Source organism: Humulus lupulus, chromosome 1, assembly GCF_963169125.1.
Source record: "Humulus lupulus chromosome 1, drHumLupu1.1, whole genome shotgun sequence".
Classification (NCBI taxonomy): domain Eukaryota; kingdom Viridiplantae; phylum Streptophyta; class Magnoliopsida; order Rosales; family Cannabaceae; genus Humulus; species Humulus lupulus.
The window spans coordinates 88,459,258-88,484,776 of NC_084793.1; the positions used below are offsets into that span (position 1 = coordinate 88,459,258).

Genomic DNA, 25,519 nt, shown 5'->3' on the forward strand with positions numbered 1-25,519 from the left:
ATGACTCTCATAAATTCTTGATGAGAAGCTTTGGCACAAGCAACCTAGCCCGACGTTCTTTCTCCTCCAGTCAACTCTCTCACGAAGTCTTTCCTATAGAAGTGAGTCCTGAATATTTTCCAACTTTTGATTTGGTTCTGTTTATGTCTTCTATTGATTGAATGATATAGTTTTTAGATTTCTCCGTTGGATATTAATCTTATTCTTAGTCTCCATTGGATTTATTTTACTTGAGATTAAATTTCTTAAATAAAAATCCACACACAAATAAATTTTATCAATCTCTGATTTAGAAAATCTCCTAGAGTTTAATAAATTTAGTAGTTTATATCTTGCTTAGTTTCTAGTTTCTTTCTTCTAAACAATTGTGAAATAATATGGCAGATGTACTAAGTGAGGAACAGATTGTTGAGTTTAAAGAAGCTTTTTGTCTTTTTGACAAGGATGGAGATGGTGAGTTTTCTGCTATCTCGTTAGTATTAATAGATGTGTTTTTTTTTTTTTTTTTGGTTTTAATATAGCTTCCCCTGTTTGGTTGCCAAGAAAACTATATGCACTGAATCCTAAATCCTTGCCCCTTTTGGTCTTCATCACAAATATTATGGTTCATGGTAAATAAATTAAATGATCACTGTGTCCTCTAGTTATTAATATTCCTGTGTTACATGAATAGTTATTTAATATTCAAGAGAAGAAAAGTCAGGTCTAATCCAAAATAGAATATCAAAAGTTTTTTTTTATGTTTCACGTGATGATGTAGTTCATAAGGCTTATTCATAATGCCACACTTGTTTATCATGTTTTTCATTGATGCTCTTGTTTTTTATAATTGTTGCTTCATGCTACTCTAAATGGGACCCATCGATTTATAATTGTTCCATTTCTGAATCAAACAAAACAAGAACACATAACACCATTAATGATAAACTAAGCACTGCATCCCCTGGTCATAGCAGAACAAAAATATAAAAATAAAATACTCTTACACTTGGATGATAAAAAACTTGATATTAATGACAAAATAATGACAATCTCTGGGTTTTCTTTAGGAAGATAGAGCCACACCCTGAACCCAAATCAAATCATTTTTTTAATAAAACTTTTATTTTTTAATTTACACCAAATCTGAGAAATTACAATTGAGAACAGATATAAAATACCCCAAAATCTCTCAAACCAATATGACAAGAGTACAAAATCTGTCAAACCAATATGATAGGAGTACACAATCTCTCAAACCAATATACTGCTTCAGTTAGACACATAAGCAAATAAACAAATACAAAGCATAGAGATTAAAAGAAATACCGGTAACAGGCACTAAAACAGAACATGAATTTAGAAACGCCATATTTATCGAAAGATAAATATGCTCTCGCTATCATTGATCGAAAGATATGTGATAATTAATTATTTAAATTTATATTTATTGACTCACTATTATTCATACCTTTATATCAACTTTCAATTGGAAAAACAAAATGTATATAAACTTTTAATATTACCATTCATACCTTAGTTAGATTTTATTTTTCCCTCTTTCCATTATTATTTAATTTTTTAATTCAAATTTGACTCACTTTCATTATATCTTATTACATTGTAAATGTGTTTATGTGTTGAGACGAACTTCAAAGAAACTTTTGTGGCAATAGTTTGCAAGAGGTATGCCTCTAACTTTTATTTTAATACTATGCAAATGTTAGAGGAGTTTGAATATCTTAAATATTCATCCATAGTGTAGTAGGTTCTGGGATTGTTACCGTGTGTTGTGGTGATAACGGAAGGTTGAGAACTTGTGTGTTTTAGTGAAGTAGGATCTGATAAATTTGTGTGCTGCGGAGATAAGGAAGAAAACTTGTGTGTTGTTTGAAATGATATTGGCAGATGATTGGTTGCTAGTGACATATCACTATATATAATATTTGAGTGCATATTTTGAGTACACATATCATTACTCTTCAAATTATTACGTAATTGTTCCTTTTGTTCCCACCACTACTTTGCATTTTTTTAATGACCCTTCCTCTCGTACTTTAAAAAATCTAACTGAAAAGCACTTTAAAAAATCTCAACAAAAGGACTTGGAGGATTAATTTACTACTTAAAGAGATTTGATATAATAATGTGTGTAATACTAATAATTTACCTGAATTAGAACATTGTTGGATAGAAAAGTTAATTATACTTGTGAGTCATCATTGGTGCCATTTCCAGTGGCTCCAAAACCAAGCACATTGTGTATGTTTTGGCCATATGTAGTGCCAAAACAGCTTGACCAAGTGATACCTAATGATACCATAACTACTAAGCAGCTTCTGGGGTCCTGCATAATTATTAAGAATTAAATCAAAGAGAAAAAGAAAATACATAATAAATTATTATTATTAGAAGAAGAAAGAATGTTACTTACTGACCATTATTGGAGATGAAGTAGTAAACCAAAGAGAAAAGAGTGATGGTTTTTTATCTCTCTAGTTCATGTATTTATACATAATATTAAGTTTTGATGTTATCAATGGTTAGGGTAATTAATTCTATAGTTGACTGTTTTAACTATATGTGGTAGTGAAGATCAGAATAAGTAATTGTTTTAGTGTCAGTATTTCATTGCCTTAGGACAAGTTGTCAGAACTGAGCTCCTATTATATTTTTTTTAAAAAGCACAAAGTTAATCATTCTTAAATTCATGTCAAAGTCAAAAAATTTCCTTGACCAAATAGAACAGCAATACATGGATAAATCATGCTCATGCAATTTGGTTATGGGCACCAACATAATAATCTTCCACCTAAGCCTTGGCCAAGCAATCAATCAATCCAATCTCAAAAAGAAAATATGGAGAGAGAAAGAGAGGAGGTGTTTAACTTTATAAAAGAAGGAAAGAAAGAAAGAAAAGAAGGAAAAAAGGGTAGGGAAGAAGTCAGAGAACTGAGGCTTAGACTCTTACTTTTAGTAACCTGGGCATGAGTTGAGGGGTCCAATATTCTTAGAGTTCTTTGTCATTGTTCCCTCTAATCAAGTAAGTCGGTTCACTTGATAACTTATTTTATTATGTAGTTGTATCATATATATCTTAACTGTATTATTAATTGAATTGAACTCACATGGATTAACATATATTTCTTATGAGGAAAGAATCATAACATCACCTACTTCTAAACAAAGTTTTACTTGAAAGAGAAAACTATAAAGACCACTCTCCTTTTAGTCAGTCTGTATCACATATTTTAGTGTAGGGCTCACTCACCCCTTAATGGAAGGTACTGAACATCCAATTAAATTGATAATTAGAAACTAAAAATATAAATTATTTAATAAAAAATATATGAAATAAAACCCATTTCCCGAGTAATTAGTTGAGCATTGGGACGTCTCCCTTCCATTCTATTGCAAACAAACACACCACCATCAAACAAATTACCCCGGCTTTATAAAGAGACGTTGGAAAATTTTCCAACATGTGGAACTTCTCGTTGGATGTCAGACAAGCTTACTGGCAAGGTTCGGAAAGGTGTCCCTGCAAAAGTTTTGAGGTATTTTCCTATAATCCCAAGGTTCAAACGAATGTTTAGATAAAAAACAATGGCTAAGAATTTAAGGTGGCATCACAATAATAAGAGTAACGATGGGAAAATGCGTCACCCTGTAGATTCTATTGCTTGGGAGTTAGTGCATGAGAAATGGCCTTCTTTTTCAAAAGAAGAACGAAATCTTAGACTTGGACTTTCTACAGATGGGTTCAATCCTTTTAGTAATTTGAGTAGTAAATATAGTGTTTGGCCTGTGATGATGGTTATGTATAACTTGCCCCCATGGTTATGCATGAAACAAGAAAATGTTTTATTGTCATTGTTAATTCCAGGACCGAAGCAACCTGGAAATGACATTGATGTATATTTAGAACCACTCATAGAGGACTTGAATGTATTATGGAATGAGGGAGTTGAAGTTCATGATGCTTTTGATAACACAACTTTCATGTTGAAAGCAATTTTGATGTGGACCGTCCAAGATTTTCCAGCTTATGGGAATCTTGCTGGATGTAAAACTAAGGGGTATTGTAGTTGTCCTTTATGTGGTAAAGATACACATTCAGAGTGGTTAAAACATAGCTCAAAGTTTTCATTTCGAGGCCATCAAAAATTTCTTCAAACAAACCATCAATTTCGAACTAAAAAAAGTTGGTTTGATGGAAAAGAAGAGCTTGGAAGTGCACCAAGGATAATGAATGGGAGTAAAATTTTTGAGCATCTAAAAGATTTTGTGAATGTATGGGGTAAATCTAAGTTAAAGAAAAGAAAGAGAGGTTGTGATGATAAAAAAGAGATGTGGAAAAAACGATCAATCTTTTTTGAGTTACCTTATTGGAAGGTTGGTATGTATAAAGTTATTTATCTAGATAAAATAACATTGTATTTAGAAGAATTTTTAATTATTTATCTTTTCAATATTTACTTCAGGAGTTATATGTTCGTCACAATTTGGATGTGATGCATATAGAGAAGAATGTGTGCGAAAGCATTATTAATACACTGTTAAATGTTGCTGGGAAGACTAAAGATGGAATTAAAGCTCGTTTGGATTTACAAGATATGGGTATTAGGAGTGGATTACACCCACAAGAGCAAGGGACTAGAAACTACCTTCCACCAGCTATACATACACTTTCAAAGGACGAGAAACATTTATTTTGTGAACGTTTGTTCTTGTTGAAGGTACCAGATGGGTATAGTTCAAATATTCGAAATTGTGTTTTAATGGAACAATGCAAGCTTGTGGGTCTTAAGTCACACGATTATCACATTTTGATGCAACAATTACTACTAGTTGCAATAAGAGGATTGATGCCTAAGGGTCCAAGGGATGCTATAATAAGATTATGTGCATTCTTCAATCGAATATGTCAACGAGTTATTGACAGGGAGAGCTTGATGACATTTGAAAATGAAGTTGCTGAAACATTATGCTTGTTTGAGAGATTCTTTCCACCATCATTTTTTGATGTCATGATTCACTTGGTGATTCATATTGGACGAGAAGCACGATTATGTGGAACGGTTCAATTTCGATGGATGTATCCCTTTGGGAGGTGAATTAATAAAAAAAATTATTATTCTTTTATATTTATTGTGATATATGGATAGTTTATTAATGATGTACTAATATCTGATGTGATAGACGTATGAAAACACTCAAAGAATATGTCAGAAATCGAGCAAGGCCTGAAGGTAGTATTGCAGAGTCTTATCTTGCAGATGAGTGTGTGATTTTTTGTAATGAATTCATTAACAGAACAGGTGAATTGAACACAAAAAAAGGTCGTAATGAAGAGTGGGCCAATGATGTGTTACTTGAAGGTCGTCCAATTTCTGGGAAAAAAGAAATTACGATAACAGATGAGTGGATAGAAATTGCACACCGATATGTTCTGCTGAACACATCTATTGTAGAGCCTTTTATAGAGTAAGTCCATGATGGGTCCTAATTGTTAGTTTTTATGTTCAAAATTAAGTGATTTTATCCATTTTATTTGAATAAATTAGGATGCATATGGAGGAGTTAAGGAAAACAAAAAAAATTTATGAGAGAAATAGTGGCTTGCTTTGGAAAAGACATGTAGAGACATTTCCAAAATGGCTGAAGGAAAAGGTAAACTAGTTCATTCTGAACTGATTTAGCTTAGTGTGTTAAGTTGAGGGATATGACTAATTGAAAACTATATTTAATAACAGGTTCCTATTGATGTGGCTGAAGAAAAAAATTTGTTGAAATGGCTAGCATATGGACCCAGAAAACAAGCAATATCTTACACAGGATTTATTATTAATGGTCAAAGATTCCATGTAAAGGATATTGAGAAGTCTACACAAAATAGTGGTGTTTCCATTGATGCAACAACCATGTGTAGATCTAGTACTAAAGATATATCGCAAGTTGCTGGTGTAGTTTCCTACTATGGGGTCCTAAAAGAGATAATCTTGTTAGATTATTACACAGTTCAAATTCCAATTTCCAAATGTCATTGTGCTAATGTTCCTAATGGTGTTAGGGTAGAAGATGGTCTTACATTAGTAAACCTGCACCAAAGTCAATCACAATTTGTTAAAGACCCTTTCATTTTAGCTTCACAAGCTAAACAAGTTTTCTACTCTAGAGAACATGATTCTTCCAGTTGGTATGTGGTGTTAAGGGCGCCCCCCAGAGGATTTTATGACTTGGAATACTATGATAAGCATGAGTATATGCCTATCATTTCAGAAGAAAATTTTGAAACTGAGTTGGATGATGTACTTGAAGAAGATCAATATGTGAGAGTGGATTGTGAGGGCACGTTAGTTTGAATATCATGTTGTTTTATTGACAATTGAATTAATCTTGTAGTACTTGTACTTGTTAGTTGTTATGTTCATTTCCCATATGGGACTTATGGTGGCTGTATTCTCATTTTAGTATAACTAGTAAGTATTCTTAGTTCAAGTTATGTGACTTGGGATGATTCCTTTGGAATCACATTTTTTTCCCATGTTTTTTTTTTCATTTGAGTTTTTATTTATTTTTAATCCAATCCTACATTGTTTAACAACTGTACTATATTATATTTTTGGGTCAAATTCCCTCGCACACACATATGTATATACATATATATATATATAAACAAGAAAAATAAATATATAAACATTAAATTTTAAAAAACATAGTATTTATTTTTACTTCAAAATACAAAAATGGTATGTGCTGAAAATGAAGTAGGGCTGACGTATATACTGAGATTGCATATTCACTAAAAATAGCAGTAGATAAAAGGAAAATAAATATGTTGAATCTGACTATGGTTTTCATTATAGGACTTAATGGGTATTTATTCCACATATTTTCAATGATGCTTGGGAAGTTAATTCATGTTGCTTTTACTAGTTTTCAATCTAGATTGGATTGTTTTTGTTCTGTGATGTGTTAGGCCATCAATTTCTTTTTTCGTGTTTTTGTTTTGTGATTATTTTATTTGTTACTTTCATGAGACATTATTTTAATTAAATAAAAGTACATAACAACAAAAAATACAGTCGGTTGCATTGCAAGTTTCACTAAATTACTTAACCCTGCTTTTTAGTGGGCAAAGCTGCTAAGGGATCAAAAACCTCAAATGAGGTGATAGATTAAATAATTGCCCTTTAAAAAAATGCACCAAGAAAACAAAAGAGTGGAGAGAGAGGAAAAAAACTGGGCACCATAAACATATATATATATATATTATTACAACTGGAACATTTCCTACACCATAGTCTTCCATTTAAATGGTGGGAAAATAATTTTATTAATGTTGGACTTGATTTCATACATTAATGTTGAGTTAACTAGTTTCATGCATTAAATCAGGTACTACCACAAAATATGCCTCCAAAAATGACATCACAACGAAAGATGATAGTAAGAGAAGACTCTTCCGAAGATCTAGAAACAACCACAACCCATATAAGCTCCACTAAGAGAAAGAGGTCACTTAGGAAAAAAACATTTGACACAGAGCAATTAACAGCACTCATTAGCTTTTATCATACATTGGCAAAAACACCCACTCAAACTTCATCTACTCCAATGTTAGATTCACCACCAGCCAATACTAGGGGATCTCACAAAAGGGTGCTTGGGAAAACACATAAAACTCCTATAGAAGATAATCATGGGTCATTAATGGCAACACGAAAGTCACCTCGCCTACAATCATTAGGGGCACAAGATCTTGGAAGCTCATCAAAATCTATTGCTGATAACTGTGTTGTTGACCACATAGAAGAACGTACAAAAAAGAGAACAATAGGTCCAACTAAAATGAAGTCTATTGCAACTGATAGTGATGGTCGTTTGGAAGTGAAGTTTAATTCCAAAGGACAACCAATTGGTACAACATCAATAAAATTGTCTTCTTTTTTAGGAGCACTTGTGAGAGAAATTGTGCCAATAACAATAACTGATTGGAGGAAGATCACTCCAGGAATGAAAGAAGTTTTATGGAAATCTATACAGGTATAAAGTCTAATCAATATTTATTGTACTATTTTTTATGATCATAAAGTTTGCTACATTTTATTGACACTAATATATTTGCATGTTTAATTTTTTACTAGGCAAGATATAAGGTTGACAAAGAATGGAAAAAGTACTATGTCTTTAGAACAATGGCAGATCTTTGGAGAGCTTCGAAATCAAGATTGGTTTCTAAACTTAGGAAGGCACCCAATGAAGAAGCAAGAATGAACTTGAAACCTGATAACATCAACTCAGAAATTGAGTGGAAAAGTTATGTTAGAGAAAAAACTAGTGCTGAGTTTAAGGTACCTTAATTTCAATTTTTGTTCTAAACTTATTACAAATTCAAGTTCATTTATGATTAATACTATTATCATTAATCCTTGATTCTAATAGGCCAAAAGTGAGAAATTCATAAAGATACGGACAAAGCAATTGCCTCACACTTGTAGCCGTAAAGGATATGCACGCTTGACTGAAGAATTGGTAAAATTAGATCTATTTGTATGTCATTTATAAGAAATTGATTTTATCTCAAATTTTAATTAATAAATTTTACATCCTTTGCTAGGTTAATAATAGCGGAAGCAAAGAAGCACCTTCTAGAGTTGATGTTTGGACTAAGGCACATAAGAAGAAAAATGGTCAACCTGTAAATTCAGAAGTGGCTGAAGCTTTTGTATGAACTAACTTTATTTAATTATGATTTTATTTGTTTTTATTACATACTTTTCATCTAACTATTACCATTGTTGATTTTACATATATATTTTCAGGATTTAGTGGAAGAATATAAAAAAGATCTAACTATTTCTTCAACTACAAGTGTTAATGATGACATTCTAACAAAGGTGCTTGGCCCTGAAAAGAATACATATTTGAGGGCTTTTGGAAGAGGAGTTACTCGGTCAAAGTTGGCAATTGTTTCTGAACAAGATGATCACATGATTCAAATAAAAGATCAATGTAATGACTTGAAGGATAGAATGCCACACATGGAGCAACTAATTCAATCTTTACTAAGAAATCAGGTAAGTTATTTTTTTTTCATGAATTCGGTTATAATTAGTGTTTTTTATGTTAAACTAGTTTTCCATTCAACTAATGGCTGATGTATAATATCACTGTAGAATGAACTTGTTCAAAGTGGGGAGCAATCAAATGCCCATGTTCCATCATCTCCTGTGGCAACTTCCTAATCATTTAGTCTTAAACTTTCTCCACTTTTTATAAATGAATTCTAACTATTGCCACTATTCTTAAAGAGTGTAAGGGATAACATTTATGGCCAAAAATGCAAAATATTGGATTGGACTGGATCTGGAGATATTATTGCAGATGGATACTTCATTTCAAGTGACCCAAAAGATGAGGTCCATCATGTTCCTCTTGGTCCAAATGCCATGAAAGTGGGAATAGATTTTGCAAGGAAACCCAATGCATTTCTTTGGAGGCCTACATCTAACATTTGCCATATGGAAGATGCTATTGGTAGTATAATTGCTTGGCCAACTGAAAAAGTGAGAATGAACTGCTACTGCTGCTGCTGCTGCTGCTGCTGCTGCTGCTGCTGCTGCTGCTGCTGCTCCTGCTGCTCCTCCTGCTGCTCCTGCTGCTGCTGCTGCTGCTGCTCCTGCTGCTCCTCCTGCTGCTCCTCCTGCTGCTCCTCCTGCTCCTCCTGCTCCTCCTGCTGCTCCTGCTGCTGCTCCTGCTGCTCCTGCTGCTCCTGCTGCTGCTCCTGCTGCTGCTGCTCCTGCTGCTGCTGCTGCTGCTGCTGCTGCTGCTGCTGCTGCTCCTGCTGCTGCTGCTGCTGCTGCTGCTGCTGCTGCTGCTGCTGCTGCTGCTGCTGCTGCTGCTCCTGCTGCTGCTGCTGCTGCTGCTCCTGCTGCTGCTCCTGCTGCTGCTGCTGCTGCTCCTGCTGCTGCTGCTGCTGCTCCTGCTGCTACTCCTACTACTACTACTACTAGCTAAGTAAAGTTCTTGGACTCTACATTGCAAGAGGGGGTAACCAAGCCAGGACCTCTTCGATCTGTCTGTTTGCCCTAGTGAGATGGCTCCTTAATTGGGCATTCTCCATCTCAATGGATGTTAAATATCCTAGATTAGGATTTGGTGGAAGTGACGCCGAACTCCCAACGTCGTCTTGGCCCACCAGTTGCTTCCCAAGACGTTGCTGAACATTTGGGCCCTTTTCAGTGGGACCGGCTGTATGATGTGCCTCTTGCCCACCAGGCTGTTCCATTTCGTTGTCATGCATCAATTGAGTAACCACCATGATGAACATCGAATGAAACTTGTAAAGCACTAATTTATTCTCAATAAAAGCACCAAACTGTTGACGCGATTTTTCGCCAACAGTAGATTTAGAAATCTAAAAAGCGTATTATTGCTTATTTGTAAACCGTAATGAATTTATAAGAACCCTTTCATACACACAATTTTACGTGGTTCTGTGGTTAAAATCAACCTAGTCCACGAGACAATATTATTGCTTTTCTCTCACAATTTTTTGCAGAGTTTCAGTAATACAAAAAGGTCGTCCCCTTCTTTGTCCATTATCCGTGATATTTATAGTTGAATTTCCTGGGCAGGTTTGGGTAACCGCATGCATAAATATGGTATACATTTAATATAGATAATTCTCATTTACATTGGGATATGATTGTAAAACATAATATACTCCTGCTATCTCGGATAATAAATGATAAATGTGCAATACAGCCTGGGCATTAATGAGTGTATAAAGAGCCTCCAAGTCTCTCGGGATCCTTCAGTATGCGTTCTGACCAGGTTTCCACGAGCTGAATATCTTCATCGAGTTGGTGATCAAAGATTATCCGAACCTTAGTTCGGATTAACTTCAGAGCGCCCAAAAGGAGATCTGGCCACTACATGTCTCGAACTGAACTGTTATCCTAAGAGGCGGCCTGATAATAACCTGAATGTCGTATTGCCAAGTCCCAATTCGAGTTGCTCACATCATCATTAACTAGATGCCGAGTCCCAATTCGAGTTTTCATATATTCATCTGCCAACTATATTCCTAGCTAAGTAATTAAACTCGTGCTAACTTTTAGGATACAACACTATCTTACAAAGACAGAAAAAAAATCTGAACAAAATAGTGTAACAGTTGAGAGCATAATTTTTTGGTTTTTCTATCTTACAAAGACTGAAGAAAAGATCTAAACAAAATAGTGTAACAGTTGATGAAACATTAAACAATATATTTTTATATTTATATTTGTATATGATTATTATATATGTAATGTAATTAATAAATAAACATGTTTCCAAAACATAAGCAAAGAGATTAAGAAGTATATCAATGAGATTCCAGTAAACAGGGAAAAAGAGCTTGTTGACTCCCATGTCCAACGCTATTCTAACAAAGGCATGGTTCCCTGCATAAACAAGCTGCAAAATAGAAGCTTCTGATGTTCAGGCACCATGAACGATAACCTTTTAACCAATGTAAAGCAGACGTTGTATGAAAGAAGTATCATTAACCTTTTCATTTATTATATATCCATTGGTTATTATGGCAATTTATTTATTATTAATATGAATATTAATTCAATATTGTAACAACTTTCAAATAACTTCGATTCTTTTTTAAAATGATTGTCGGTTTTTGAGGGAGTGCATTTCAAAGATTGTGGTTCATAATCCAATATTTTGTTATTATTTATGATAATTATATATGTGTAATAAGAAACCCACAGCCTCCGCCCCATTTATGCTTCCTCCTCCCTCTTTCGTCTCTCTCTCGCAGCCACTCCCACTCATTGTCTCTCTCTCTTGCTCGGCGGGGAAGCTAGGCGGGCGAACCTCTCTCGCTCGGTGGTGGTGATTGGGCTTGGGGTGTCCTCCATTGGTGTCAATCTCTCCCCCTCTCTTTCTCTCTTGTTTTCTTTTCTCCTTTTCCTTTTCTTTTTGTTTTCTGTTGTAGGTGGTGGTGATTCATAGTGGTGGGTGCGATTATCAACCAGTGGCTTGATCGAAAGGCATCGGTGGTCCGATCGTGCATAAATTTTGTAGTTTTTGATGTTGTTTCTTTTATTCTGATGCATTTGTTCTTGACTTAGCAATTCCTAACATTTATTATTTTACTTTCTTTTGGTTTTGCATTTTTTATGGCTAAATTGGTTTGGGTCTCACCTTTCACTCCTTGGGTTTTGATTTTTGTATGTTTGAATTACTTCATTTTGTTGTATGAGTATGAATATGTTTATAATCTTAATGTGTAATTTTGTTTTTTAATGTTTGAATTAGTTCACTTTGTTGTATGAGTATGATTATGCTTATAATCTAAATGTGTAATTTTGTTTTTTTATGTTATTCAAACATATTGAAAGCTGATTTGTATGATTTTATTTATAGAGTTATACTTTCTGTTATATGCTCAAAAGCTAATTTTGTGGCATAGTTATTTTGTCTGGTTCTGTACTTGTTTTTATTTTAGGGGCCTATTGATATAAAAGGTTTTTGGATTGGAGTTATGTTTCTTGAACTTTTAGACTTGAATTTTTAGCGTACATCTAGGTTGGCTTAAATAATTTCTTTGCATTTGCTTTTGAATTTCTGCTATGTGAGATTTTTCAGGGGATGCTTCTCCCTGTTTGTTTGGGAGGATGGAGATGATGATCCTTGGATGATGTTATAGATTTATTCGATTTTCTTAGAGTTTTTTAATTTGATTTAGTTCAAAAAAAATTTGGGGTTTAATAAATATCTCTATGTATTTTTAAGTTAAGCTTAGTTTTAATTTTAGTGATGTAGAGAAAGAGAATCTCTTGGTTTGCCTAGATCTGGTGACCTATTTACATACCGAGACTCTTCACATGGAGTTCTTGCCTTGGATTCTTCAAGCTTGAATACAATATGTCACACTTGGATTAGCATAAGGGAGAAGTCTAACACAACTTTGAAAAGGAGGTCAATGATATTTTCTACATATCTCTGGCATGGGGTTTATTTATTTTATTGTTAATAAGATTCTGGTTTCTTTTGTTTTTAATGGGGATTTGAAAACGAGGACTAATTACTTTCCCATTTTATTATCTTTTCATTATTAATGATGTCATGCAGGGATTGCTTTAAAATTCTTCAAAGTAAAAAGCAAAATATATTGATGTAGGTTTTTTTTAGTTTGAGTTTGCATGGTATAGGACCTTGTGGGATCGTGTGGTGTCTTCCTTGGAGTGGTTTGTACCATCTTTAGTATATTTTGTGCTTGTATAGGCTTATTTTGTGCCAGCTTGCAGGATGTTTGTGCCTGCTTGTAAGCTTTTTTGTGTCTATTCGTAGGTTTGTTTGCACCTGTTAGTAAGTTAGTTTGTGCTTGTTTGTAGACTTTGCTTTGTGCATATAAGGATTGTGAAACCCGAGCTGCTAATGATGGTGTTCCACTAATGATATAATATATTACTGGAAAATCATATTTTTCAACTATACTTTCAATCTTACAAATCTCAATTTAGGCTCCAAAAATAGGATTGTTTTTTCTTTTTTAGTTGTATTTAGAAGTTCTTTATTCTTGTTGGTTTAAGGATACACGTATATGATTGACATTTCAAGGAGAAACATTTTTTTGTTATTTGATGATTTTAACATAGAATAGTTAATAATCCGCCCAATATATATATATATATAAAGTATATCATTGTAACTTACAAATCTTATCTGTTAGGTTGAAATCTCACTTCTTTGGAGAGTTTCAGATGCCACAAAATTTGCGGGCTTTGAATGTTTTATTTATAAATATTTTATTGTATAATTTTTCAAAATATCTTTGCATGATTTTTTTTGCTAAATAATAAGGTGAAATTGTAATCTCTTACTGTTTCATAGTAATAAAGTGTATTCCCAAAAAAAATATATGTAATCTATATACTTTGAATGTTATAAATATAAAGTCCCATTTATTAACACCTTTATACTGTATTAATTAATATATTACATATTATACAAATGATTATAAATATATACAACGAAAATTAAGAGAGATAACCCATTTAAAAAAATGAAATAAATGAAACAAATTTGAGAATAATTAATTAATTAAAAATGAAATAAAATAGATAAATCTGTGTCTGAATTAATAAGAAATAGATAATAAGATGAATTATTATGTATAACCCTCACTTGAATAGTGAAAATGTTGCATTACAGTCACACTGTAGTCTCATTTTAAGCAAAGCTGACTTGTCATACTTGGACCAATATGGTATAATAGCCTATTGCATTCCTTCCACACCATAACAATGTCCGTTTAAATCCACCTCACAAAAATAAATAAATAAAAATCTAATATCAAACGGTATTTCATTTGTGTGGCATTCGCTAACTTAATATCCCTTCTCTCTCTCTCTCTCTAAATTATCTCTCTCTCTGCTAAATTCTTTCTTCTCAACCCAATCCATAGCTTATTTGGCCGAAATCTAACGTCTCGCCGAGTCTTTGAAGCTCAATCAATGTCCGAGAATCTTTTTGCTTCTCAGTTCAAGAAGACGCTCTATGTATAGTGTTTGTTTTTTCCTTCTTGATTTTGGCCCGCTTTAGATATTTTGTGACATTCCTCTTCTTTCTTGACAACTTCTTCTTCGATTTTGCTGGGGCGCGTTTCTTTTGGTTGTTTAATGTTCCGCTTGACTCAATGATTTTGTTCTGTTTCAGTACAAATGGCCTCTGCTCCTTCCATGTCGGGTATGTGTTTTTTTGTAAATTATTTTCTCTGCTTGCTTTAAAATTGGTGGATACTTAGTGGAATTGTGATTTTGGATTTTGGATTCTGGGTTTTTGTTATTTTTCACTAATGATTACTGAATTCGAGTGAACTTAGCATAGTGGACTACTAAGGTGTCACTCTTGTATTGTTTTATGGAGCCAAAGGAGTATATGAACTTGGAATTGTTAATTTAGTATCGTAACAGTTTTATGAGGTTCAAATTATTTGGTTCTTGATTAATTCTTCACGTGTTTTCTGGGTTTTGACTTGTTTATCTGTTGTTTTGTAGTTTCTTTAGAATGTGTGAACATATGTAAGTTACCAAAAGGGGATGGGAGTGGCAGATATGACTGTAATTTTCTCTCGTGTGCTTGGAAAGCTCCGAGAGTCTTGACTGGGTTCCTTGCGAGTACAGCTCATCCTCCAACGTATTCTTTGTTGTCTTATGCGCGAAATGGGAGAAGAACTCGAATCAATTTTGTAAGTTTCTATGAGTATTTTAGCACTGGTTGATCCGACTCCAGTTATTCTAATTTTTTTTAGTAAAATTGATGAATATATCAATCTAGTAGTAACTACTATTTAGGATTGTAAACTAACTGTTTACGTTTTATATAAGAATCAACCATAATATTTGTTTAACATTGTACTCTTGGCAGATGAGTGAAACTTCCACTACAGGTGGTTGGTATGGTAATGAAACTTCAGATTTTCCACACAGAAATCTCTTTAGATCAAGCTTGCTTCATGTTGCTTGCAAACGATGGCAATTATTTTGCTCTTCAAATGTCATTGACAACGTTTCTCCTGAAAGGTTGTGGGAGGTATAATATATTTTGCCAAATCTAGAATGTTTGGACAATGATATTAACCTGCCAATTTGGATACTATATTTCTCATGGTTTTGGTTATAACTTCTGTTGTTTGGTTCCTGCAGGATCTTAAACCCACTATTTCATACCTTCCACCTATAGAACTGGATTTGGTCCATAATGCTCTTAAGGTCAGCTCTCACTTACATGAAGTAAATTTAGTATGTATTGTCTGTAAAGCCCATTACATCAAACAGATGGTTGTCTTTAAAATTCAAAATAGTTTTGTGGCTTCGCAGCTGGCATTTGAGGCTCATGATGGTCAAAAGAGACGCAGCGGAGAACCCTTCATCATACATCCAGTCGAAGTTGCACGCATTCTAGGAGAACTAGTGAGTCCTCTGAGTGGAAAAACATGACATTATTTATTTTATTTTGTATAATTTTTTTGTCATCTGCAATAAGATTAAATACTTTCTTTCTAGGAATTGGATTGGGAATCAATTGCTGCTGGGTTATTACATGACACAGTCGAGGATACTAAAGTTGTAACCTTTGAAAGAATAGAGGAGGAGTTTGGTTCTACTGTCCGCCGAATTGTAGAAGGAGAAACTAAGGTAGATCTGTTCATATTTCTTTTCATATAGGATTACCTTAAAAGTATTTCGGACTGGTTTAATATTTTTTTTCCTCTTTTCTGATTAGGTTTCTAAGCTAGGAAAATTGAAATGTAAGAATGAAAGGGATTCAGTACAAGATGTAAAGGCTGATGATTTGAGGCAGATGTTCCTAGCTATGACGGAAGAAGTACCTCTTTATTCCCATTTTTTTATTGATATGTGTACTTTGAAGTCCTAACCCATTTGCAAATTAAAATGTGTGTTGTTTCAGGTTCGTGTTATCATTGTCAAGCTAGCTGACAGATTACATAACATGCGTACTCTCTCACACATGCCTCCACACAAGCAGGTGACTTGTTATTCATTTAATTTACTTTCATTTATCTACTTTGTTAGACCTGGTGTTACATTGAATATTACTTTTGTGTTCAGTTCAGCATTGCAAGGGAGACACTACAGGTCTTCGCTCCTCTGGCAAAGTTGCTTGGGATGTACCAAATCAAGGTATTGCTCTACTCATTCCCTCTTCTGCTTGTCTTTTTGACTGCTTGATTAATTAGATGTTCAGTTTCTGCAATGTTTGAATGAGCAATTGCTTTAGATTACAGTTATCTTTCATGATTTTATTTCTCTTGTCAAGTTATCAATTTTTAAGATGTTGAAATATGATATAGTGGTATCTGGACTTTAAAATTCAACCTAAGGGATGGAACATTTAGTACATTTAAATAATGTACTGATACTGTATTGCAGTCGGAACTTGAAAATCTTTCCTTCATGTATACAAATGTTGAAGATTATGCTAAAATCAAGAGGAGAGTTGCCGACCTACATAAGGAGCATGAGAAAGAACTTGAGGAGGTAAGAGTTATCTAGCTCAAGTGATTACTAATTCTTGGGATACTATCATGGCATCAGATGGAAGTTATCAAGTATAGCTTTCTAGTACATACATATTATATACAATATTTAGATTTTACCATAGTCTGCTGATCAATACTTGTCTCATACAGGCAGACAAAATTCTAATGAAGAGGCTTGAGGATGATCAGTTCTTAGACCTTATGACTGCAAAAACTGAAGTTTGTACTGTTTTTAAGGAGCCTTATAGGTCAAAAAGAACAATTCCTGGTCTCAATTTTTTCTTGTGGCACTGTGCACTTGATATATTCTGTTTCAGTATGCTCGTCTGTAGTGATTTCTGTTTAAGAGGACTTTTTCTTTTGTCATATAGAGGCTTTTATGATTTTATTTTGAGGGGATGAGGGATTTCGTTCAATTTACTGAATGGGTCTACCTATTAACTTGCAGCATCTATAAATCTGTGCTGAAATCTAAAGGATCAATCAATGAAGTTAACCAAATTGCTCAGGTTTGTCCTGATATTTGCTTCAACTTTTACAATATTTGGCAAGGAAACATATGAGACTCGTGTACTTATTGACTTAAATTTGCATTTTCCATTACCAGCTTCGCATCATTATAAAACCGAAGACATGTGTGGGAGTTGGACCTTTGTGCGCCCCACAGCAGGTAGAGTTGCTTGAGCCTAAAACAATTGGTGTCCTTTGCTGCATTTTGTTTCAAAATATATTTTAACTCTTTCTTATAGTTGTCTTATCTGCAGATTTGCTACCATGTTCTTGGGTTGGTTAATGGAATCTGGACTCCTATTCCTCGTTCTGTGCGTACACCATGTTTTCTTGTTGATTATTCAATTTGCATATTTGTGGAAGTATTATGTACTAATATTCATGTTAGCAGATGAAAGACTACATTGCAACCCCAAAACCCAATGGTTATCAAAGTCTTCATACAACTGTAATCCCTTTCCTTTATGAGAGCATGTTTCGAATTGAAGTGCAGGTAGTCTTGAATTCTCATTTTTGAGTATGTTCGAATTTCACAAGTAGTTTAGGCATGTACTAATGTGTTAACATTTTATCATTCATGTTAAATTCCTTTTAGTGTGTCAGTTTTATTTATCTAAGTTATCATCTTTTGGCAGATAAGAACCGAAGAGATGAATCTAATAGCTGAGAGAGGCATTGCTGCTCATTATAGTGGGAGAGTATTTGTTACTGGTTTAGTTGGACATGCTGGGCCAAATGGTAAAAGTTCAAGAGGAAAGACTGTGTGTCTAAATAATGCCAACATTGCACTCAGGGTATTTTCCTAACACTCATTGCTGATTTATGATAGCTACTCATTTTCCTTGAAATTTATTTTTAGAAAACTCTTTCCATTCACCTCACTGTCAATTCTTGTGAAATCCTCCTCCAGATTGGCTGGCTCAATGCTATTAGAGAATGGCAAGAGGAGTTTGTTGGCAACATGAGCTCTAGGGAATTTGTAGACACTGTCACGAGAGACCTGTTAGGCAGTCGTGTCTTTGTGTTTACTCCCAGGGGAGAGGTAATTTGTAATTATTGATGTTCATTTGATGAAATTCAGTAAATTCAATTTCGAACATGAGATTGGTATGCTTCAGCACCTTTACAATTTTTTTTACAATACATACAGATAAAGAATCTTCCCAAAGGAGCTACTGTGATTGACTATGCTTATATGATACACACTGATATTGGCAACAAAATGGTGGCTGCTAAGGTACCCTCTGCTTTGAGCCATTTATAAGTTGTCGAAACTTTCACTTCTAAATTATGAGGAAAAACGTCTGAAGAACTTAACTTTCTCTGATGCAGGTCAATGGGAATTTTGTTGCTCCCATGCATGTACTTTCAAATGCTGAAGTTGTGGAGATAATCACCTATAATGTTCGTATTTTTTGATCATTGACATACATCTGCATTTTTATTTTAATCATATCATAGAACCTTTTTGCAAACAAGTGGAAACTACATTTGTTGTGATCTTTTTCTTGCATTTAAAGGTTGTATGTTAAATCATTCTGTGGTTTTTGTTGGGAATGGGGTTGTGGGATGTGAATCCATTTGCATTTCTTAATAATCTAATGTGGCAATAAGTTGTATCTCTGATTATTAACATTGACAGGCGGAGGTTTTATGTGCAACTATTCTGCTACCAGATACTTAGTTTAAATTTTGAGAGATTTTATTTTTCTAAAAAATATTATTATTATTTATTTGGAGTGGGGGATGATTAGCTTAATTTTTCACAAGAGAAATGTTAAGCCTAGGGTCTCCCAAAAAACATTATCTAGCTGTAACAGTTACACTATGACCAATATTCAGAATTCTAAATCATAATCGGACTTTGTGACTTGGCCTCAGCCATGGTCTATTGACGAAGAAAAATCTAAGCAGCTCTTGTTATGGTCACAAGACATGTTTTTCTGTGGTTGCTTTTTCTGTACATTTAGAGGCATCAACCATCAAATTATAGTAACAGGTTGCATTTTATTGATATTGTTCTGTTTGTTCAGGCTCACACTTTTTTTTTTTTTTTTGAAAAATAATATTCAGGCTCTTTCTGGGAAATCAGCTTTTCAGAGGCATAAGCAGTGGTTGCAGCATGCAAAAACACGTAGTGCCAGACACAAAATTATGAAAGTAGGCCTCTTTCACCAAGTGATTTTATTTTGTTTCTTTTACTAGTTGGTTTTGCTTATTTGTCTAATTTCATCTTGTGCAGTTCTTAAGGGAGCAAGCTGCACTCTCTGCGGCTGAAATAACAGCAGATACTGTAAATGATTTCACTGCTGACTCTGAAGAGGAGAGTGAGGCAGAGGAAATTTCTGATGCCCCAAAAGGATACAAGCCCGTGTGGAATAAATTCCTTGCAAAAATTATAGAAATGTCATCACAAGGAAATGAATCTAAGGCTTCTTCTCAAAATGAAATTGGAAGTGCTTGGGTTCCCAAAGTAAATGGAAAACATAGCAAACATGTCAAGCAGGTAAGTTTGAAGATTGAAGGGGAATTATCACAGGGAATCAATGTTTCCAGGATGATTCAGCCTAATATTCCAACGTACAAAGAGGTCTTGCCTGGGTTGGAAAGCTGGTTGTCCAGCAAGATAGCATCTTGGCATAATGTTGAAGGGCACTCCATCCACTGGCTTTTTGTGGTTTCTATAGATCGAAGAGGTAATTTTGTTTTCTTTTCCAAGTAACGAAGGTGTGGTTTCTTCTTGTCTATCCAGTTATATATAATATTAGTGGCATATCAGTGCTGGGAAGAGGCATGCTTTAAAACTTTCTGTTACTTTGGTGCTATAATTGGATTGTGTTAGACCTTGGTTGACTGGTGAGGTCATAGTTTGCTCTTATACTCCCATGAGGCTTGTAGATCGATTTCTTTTAGGGAAGTTTTAGTAATATTCTGTTGATTACTGCCTTTCAAAGATTTTAGGGTTATAGGAGGGCAAGTGTAAAATAAATAAATGACAAATACCAACTGAAAATAGTCTGTAAAATGCTGTACTTCCTTAATTTGAAAATCTCATGGGAAGTACCAATTATGAGTATCTTCTAATAGCGATCTAAATTTTTTTCAGGCATGATGGCCGAGGTCACAACAACATTGTCAGCTGCAGGGATCACAATATATTCATGCGTGGTAAGTGGTTGAAAGCATGATCAAATAAATATCAAACATTTGGTTATTGAGTTAGTGCTGTTTTATATTGGAGTGCTTTTTACATTTGGAATTCCATAACCACCTACTTTTATCCTTGATGACCAGGCTGAGATCGATGGAGGAAGAGGAATGGCAGTCATGTTATTCCACGTTGAATGCAGCACAGAAAATTTGGTAGCTTATCACGCATCCAATACCTCTAAAATCTTTTGATTATTTCCACTTGTTATATACTGCGCATTCTAGATTCTGACATGAACTTTTGTTATTCAGGTTAATGCTTGCTCAAGCATTGACATTATTCTAGGTGTATTGGGATGGTCTACGGGTTGCAGTTGGTCAAGTTCAACAGATAACCTAGATATTCTTGAATGCTAATTAATCTGCAGTACCAGCCAGCCAACAGTTTCATCCCAACAATGGCAGGCTTTGGTATGAAGTTTTGTCCCCAGAAAGTTGAGATATCACCATGTTCAATAAGTAGTAGCTTTTCTTAATTTTGATTAATTTGTTGGACACTCAGTAACAAAATAAACCAGCAGCAGCCAGTTGCGAGCAAAGTCTGAATTCAGGGCACTGTATATAGGAAAAAGAGTGCATAGTTAGGATTAGTATACATTTTGTAAAAGATACCTGTGAAAGGACATTGATTCACCTATACTGAGGTTGTACTTGAACCAATCTTTCTGCAATACATACTACCTCATTTATTTTCCCTCTTTGTATGGAAAAAAAAAAGAAAAAAGAAGAGAAAAGAACATAACTGAAAAATCTGCCTTGAACAATTGCAAAAATTACAAAACCATCCATAGGTAAATCATAATAAATGCTTCTTATTATTTATTTATTTATTTTGTTTATTTTTACTAGTAACACACTAGTCATATACAAGATCTTTTTGTTTTATCACAATTAGGTTGAATGTTTTACAACAGCGCTTTGAACTTCACTGAACAAGGAAAGAACTGCAGAAGTAGCTTACCAGAAGCAGGGGAAAACGCAGCAGCAATAGAATTATCAACATGAACAAAATCCTAACAAATAACCTGTAGGACCTCACTTCTTCTCCTATCATTTCCAACTCCTTAATCTTCTCCTCTGTTCTTTTTAACTCTTGGACAACTGTATTGTTGAAAACGACATTGATTTTATTAAAGTAAGTATGTTTTTCTGTTTGTTCCTCTGTTTTGTCATCTGCTGGCATTATTACTTCGCCTTTGGATTCCATGGAAAACTGACCTGTATCTTTGGAACGTTTATAGTAAAAATAAAACATAAACACAATCGTATTTTCAATGAGAAACTTATCTGTACCTTCGGAACTTTCACTGTTGTTAACCACTTCGTACCCCAACTCATCATCTTCTTCGTCTTCAGCTGATTGCCGATCAATCTTAGCATCCTCTCCCTCCTCTAATTGGAGGGTTTCCTCTGATGGTATCTCCAATTCAGTAGAATTTATCATTTCCTACACAAAAAGTAGTTTTCAAATAAATCAAATTTTTAGTTGAAGGCTTAGATTGAATTTTAAGTTTAACCAAAATGACAGCTTTAAATTCACCTGGGTCACCAACACGCTCGTGTCTGAAGTTTCATGGTTTGATGATTGGCTGCAAACTCAAAAAAGACCCTTTAAGCGGTAGATAATCAACCCCAAAAGAAATTTATATGTGTGTGTGTATATATATATATATATATATATATATATATAAAACAAAAGAAAAAGATTCCACCTTGAACTGTCAAGAGGAGTTGGAGAAGATGTCTCAAGAAGAGATTGCAATCCACCATGATCTTCATTCTTCTTTGGACAAAATTTGAAGCATTCTTCGGATGTTTTAGTACAACCTTTCTTTCTGTATCTCCTGATAGCATAAACGGCCGCTAAACCAGCCACAGCCAAGGCTCCACCAACCACAACCAACCCTCCAAGTCCAAAGCCAGTAGTAATAGTGCATTGGCCTATCTTAGTCTTGTTTTTTTCTCTGCTTTTGGTATTACTTTTGTCCATTTTAAGATCACAAATTCTAATGGAAGTGTTTGTTGTTGGTTTTATAAGATTTGATGAAGTAGTTAGTTGGAGCTTGAAGCGGACTTCTTTATGTGCCAGATTCGCTACTTGGCGTCTCTATTTGTTTATCCACCCGCTTATCGCTTCATAGTTTTGAGATTCTGCTATTTTGCCTGTCTGTGAGGTTTACACACTAATAACCACTAACCAGCATTTGACACGTGTTGGGTCATCTATACCTCAGTTAGGTACGGCATTACTTCAGCTGTGATGTTCATGTTACCTACCCATTACAATTTACAACTTCACCATTGACTAGAATTCTCTTCACTATTTTTCCGCCAATTGAATTGAGTTTCTCTGCGTGCGGTTGTTTAGTAGAAAGGGACAAAAGAAAAAATAATTAAAGTAAAATTATAATTTAATAACATGAAAAATACATAATTAATTTATTGATAATTTTATAAGTAAAATCTCTAAACTATTTTATTTTTAACACTTTAGTTCTAATTTAAATATTAAACAATTTTAAAAAAAAAAATTATGTTCCTGTATATGCTCTATAATTTTCTTTTTATCAAGAATTCAAAAATCTTTTATCGTTCATAGCAATTTTTTAATATATTATTTCACAAAATAAACATATTAGTCTCTATTAATCGTTAATGGTGCTATATTCAACTATTGTCTAACATCTTAATCCATTTGATTAATTTTTATATAATAACTTGCAATACCATCACCAACTATGAAATCTGTATACAAATATACTATTTTACTAAAAAAAAAATTAGTTGTGAATATATTATTAATTATTGTATTTCTAATATTAAAATTTAAATAAATAAAAACATGTAAATAATTTGTTAACGCTTTATAATTTAAAATTATTATGTTCAAGAACTCTAGTATAAAAAAATAAAAACAATTATTAATGGTAATTGAAAAAAAAACTAATTGATACTTGAGTTAAAAATATTTAATTTTTAGAAATAATTTAATGATTATAATAAAATTTATTTTTATATAAGATAAAATTTAATTAACATTCTTTAAGGAAATAATATATTTTGAATAAATATTATTATTTTTCTAGTTAATCACAACCATTCAATAATGATCCAACAAATGAAAAAAATGCAACCATTAATGAGCATAAATTGATGTAATCATTAAGTACTAATCCATATATATATATATATATATATATACACATATGACAGTATTCATTAAAATTATAGTAAATCTCTTGTAACAGGTTTTCAAAAAAAAAATATGGATAATTTATTATGCCGAAAATAGGGTTTAATTTTTTTTTTTCATTTTCTAGACTTTTATTTGAATCATGTTTTTGGCATTATAAATTATCCATATTTTTTTGAAAACTTATAGAAAGTTTGCTATGATTACAATGAACGTATTCACATATATGAAATTTAGTAATATTATACCAGTAAGGTAAAATAATATACCCTACCACATATGATCCCTATGTATATATATATATATAATAGGTAGAAGCAACATGAAATGCACGTTTGCTTAGTTTTAACGTTGTAAAAATTGTCTATAATTTTAATAAAAATATATAATAGAATCAATTATAGTTATATAGTATATATAAATATTTATATCAATAATCTCTATATATATGACATATAAATATAACGTTGATATAGATATATATTTACATGGCTACATGACATATATATAAAATACAATAATATTTAAAAAGAAATTAATAATATAAATTGTTGACGCCGTTTTTCGTCAACAGTGAAATAAGAGCACGAAAACAATAATTGGTTATGGCCAAGAAAAATATGATCAAACAAATGGGATTTTTTACGTGGTTCAGCAGTTAACTCTGCCTAGTCCACGAGTCTCTGTTATTAAAACTTAAGATGATCTCTAGAAATTCTTTAAGAATGAATTCTCCAGAGTTTTTTCTATAGATCACAAAAATTTCGTCCTTTACTATGGTGCATGGCCTCTCTATTTATAGAGGAGGTTTTCGGAATACTATCCCACACATTTCGGGAAGTTATTCTGTATATGCAAATAAATTTAATGGCATTAAAAGCCTGTAATCCTATATACAAGGAAACGTCCCCTGAAGATCAAGGGGCGTATAACTGCATAATAAATATCCCTTTATTATAGGGGATTTACAGCAATGAATGCAGACTGCGTCTCTCTTAGGTGATTCACTAAGATATTCAAAGTTATCAGCTTATATTGTCAATGCCATGTTCACCCAGATCTCTTAATGACTTTCGAGCTATAGCATTTTCCCAAGATCATGTGGCTTCAAGCTCATACTTTTATCAGGCTCGGAACCCCTGATCTAAGGTCATCCGAGAGTAGACGTACTTCGATGTCTGTCTTTCGAGCAATGGTTTCGAGGCTACCATCTTCGAGGCTGCCCGCTGCTTGTAGGTCCGGTGCCTAGGTTTTGAACACGTTCCAGACATTACGAGTCCATTCCTTACGAATCCAGCTTTTGAGATCACAATTCCTAAAGCTCGAAATCTGGGTGTAACATTTTGCCCCCTCAAAAGTATTTGTTCGAATCCTATGAGAAGGAAACTTTTGAACTACTTTCTCCGGGAACCGCACCGTCACACATACTTGAGGGTGGACATGCATCAGTCGGGTATTGCTCATCCACGGTACTCGAGTACCTTGGAAATCCGCCCACGATCGTTCGCCTGCCACCTTTTTAATGCCATCATGTCATCAATCCCTGACCG

The 25,519-nt window shown here is 33.7% G+C and overlaps 3 protein-coding genes across 9 annotated transcripts; 2 read left to right on the forward strand and 1 right to left on the reverse strand.

Moving 5' to 3' along the window:
* The first annotated feature begins 366 nt into the window (after positions 1–366).
* LOC133817957 (uncharacterized) lies at positions 367–12,031 on the forward strand. The gene is made up of 9 exons (XM_062250618.1): positions 367–453; positions 7,381–8,028; positions 8,130–8,336; positions 8,428–8,517; positions 8,603–8,710; positions 8,808–9,062; positions 9,162–9,218; positions 9,297–9,551; positions 11,984–12,031. The coding sequence occupies exons 1-9, from the start codon at positions 445–447 to the stop codon at positions 12,029–12,031; spliced, it is 1,677 nt and encodes a 558-aa protein (XP_062106602.1). The 5' UTR covers positions 367–444.
* A 2,327-nt stretch (positions 12,032–14,358) lies between these two features.
* Positions 14,359–21,470, forward strand: LOC133795648 (putative GTP diphosphokinase RSH1, chloroplastic). Of its 4 annotated transcripts, XM_062233103.1 has the most exons (25): positions 14,359–14,552; positions 14,710–14,739; positions 15,051–15,241; positions 15,421–15,585; positions 15,699–15,764; positions 15,873–15,965; positions 16,059–16,190; positions 16,279–16,380; positions 16,465–16,542; positions 16,626–16,697; positions 16,947–17,054; positions 17,207–17,304; positions 17,505–17,565; positions 17,664–17,726; positions 17,806–17,877; positions 17,958–18,059; positions 18,202–18,360; positions 18,477–18,608; positions 18,717–18,803; positions 18,899–18,970; positions 19,640–19,726; positions 19,809–20,262; positions 20,673–20,734; positions 20,861–20,929; positions 21,029–21,470. In XM_062233103.1, the coding sequence occupies exons 2-25, from the start codon at positions 14,715–14,717 to the stop codon at positions 21,131–21,133; spliced, it is 2,655 nt and encodes an 884-aa protein (XP_062089087.1). In that variant the 5' UTR covers positions 14,359–14,552; positions 14,710–14,714; the 3' UTR covers positions 21,134–21,470. The 4 variants fall into 4 exon arrangements, with proteins under 4 accessions (XP_062089087.1, XP_062089084.1, XP_062089091.1 ...); XM_062233100.1 differs by having other exon boundaries at positions 14,359–14,739; XM_062233107.1 differs by having other exon boundaries at positions 14,360–14,739; positions 17,821–17,877.
* Positions 21,222–22,876, reverse strand: LOC133795665 (uncharacterized). Of its 4 annotated transcripts, none has more exons than XM_062233134.1 (5): positions 22,489–22,876; positions 22,317–22,365; positions 22,070–22,223; positions 21,738–21,877; positions 21,222–21,331 (listed from the first exon to the last, which is right to left on the reverse strand). In XM_062233134.1, the coding sequence occupies exons 1-5, from the start codon at positions 22,764–22,766 to the stop codon at positions 21,275–21,277; spliced, it is 678 nt and encodes a 225-aa protein (XP_062089118.1). In that variant the 5' UTR covers positions 22,767–22,876; the 3' UTR covers positions 21,222–21,274. The 4 variants fall into 4 exon arrangements, with proteins under 4 accessions (XP_062089118.1, XP_062089110.1, XP_062089106.1 ...); XM_062233126.1 differs by having other exon boundaries at positions 21,738–21,994; XM_062233122.1 differs by having other exon boundaries at positions 21,738–22,000.
* Positions 22,877–25,519: the final 2,643 nt, after the last annotated feature.

Bases quoted from the DNA above. Each gene is read 5' to 3' on its own strand.
- LOC133817957 (XM_062250618.1), top strand. The intron at 8,518-8,602 runs GTAAAATTAGAT...ATCCTTTGCTAG, and splicing joins CACGCTTGACTGAAGAATTG to GTTAATAATAGCGGAAGCAA. The intron at 9,552-11,983 runs GTGAGAATGAAC...TTTCTGTTGTAG, and splicing joins TTGCTTGGCCAACTGAAAAA to GTGGTGGTGATTCATAGTGG.
- LOC133795648 (XM_062233100.1), top strand. From the start codon at position 14,715: ATGGCCTCTGCTCCTTCCATGTCGG. The intron at 15,242-15,420 runs GTAAGTTTCTAT...TACTCTTGGCAG, and splicing joins GAAGAACTCGAATCAATTTT to ATGAGTGAAACTTCCACTAC. The intron at 19,727-19,808 runs GTAGGCCTCTTT...CATCTTGTGCAG, and splicing joins CCAGACACAAAATTATGAAA to TTCTTAAGGGAGCAAGCTGC.
- LOC133795665 (XM_062233122.1), bottom strand. From the start codon at position 22,766: ATGGACAAAAGTAATACCAAAAGCAGAGAAAAAAACAAGACTAAGATA. The intron at 22,224-22,316 runs GTGAATTTAAAG...CTTTTTGTGTAG, and splicing joins CGAGCGTGTTGGTGACCCAG to GAAATGATAAATTCTACTGA. The intron at 22,001-22,069 runs GTACAGATAAGT...AACGTTCCAAAG, and splicing joins CAACAGTGAAAGTTCCGAAG to ATACAGGTCAGTTTTCCATG.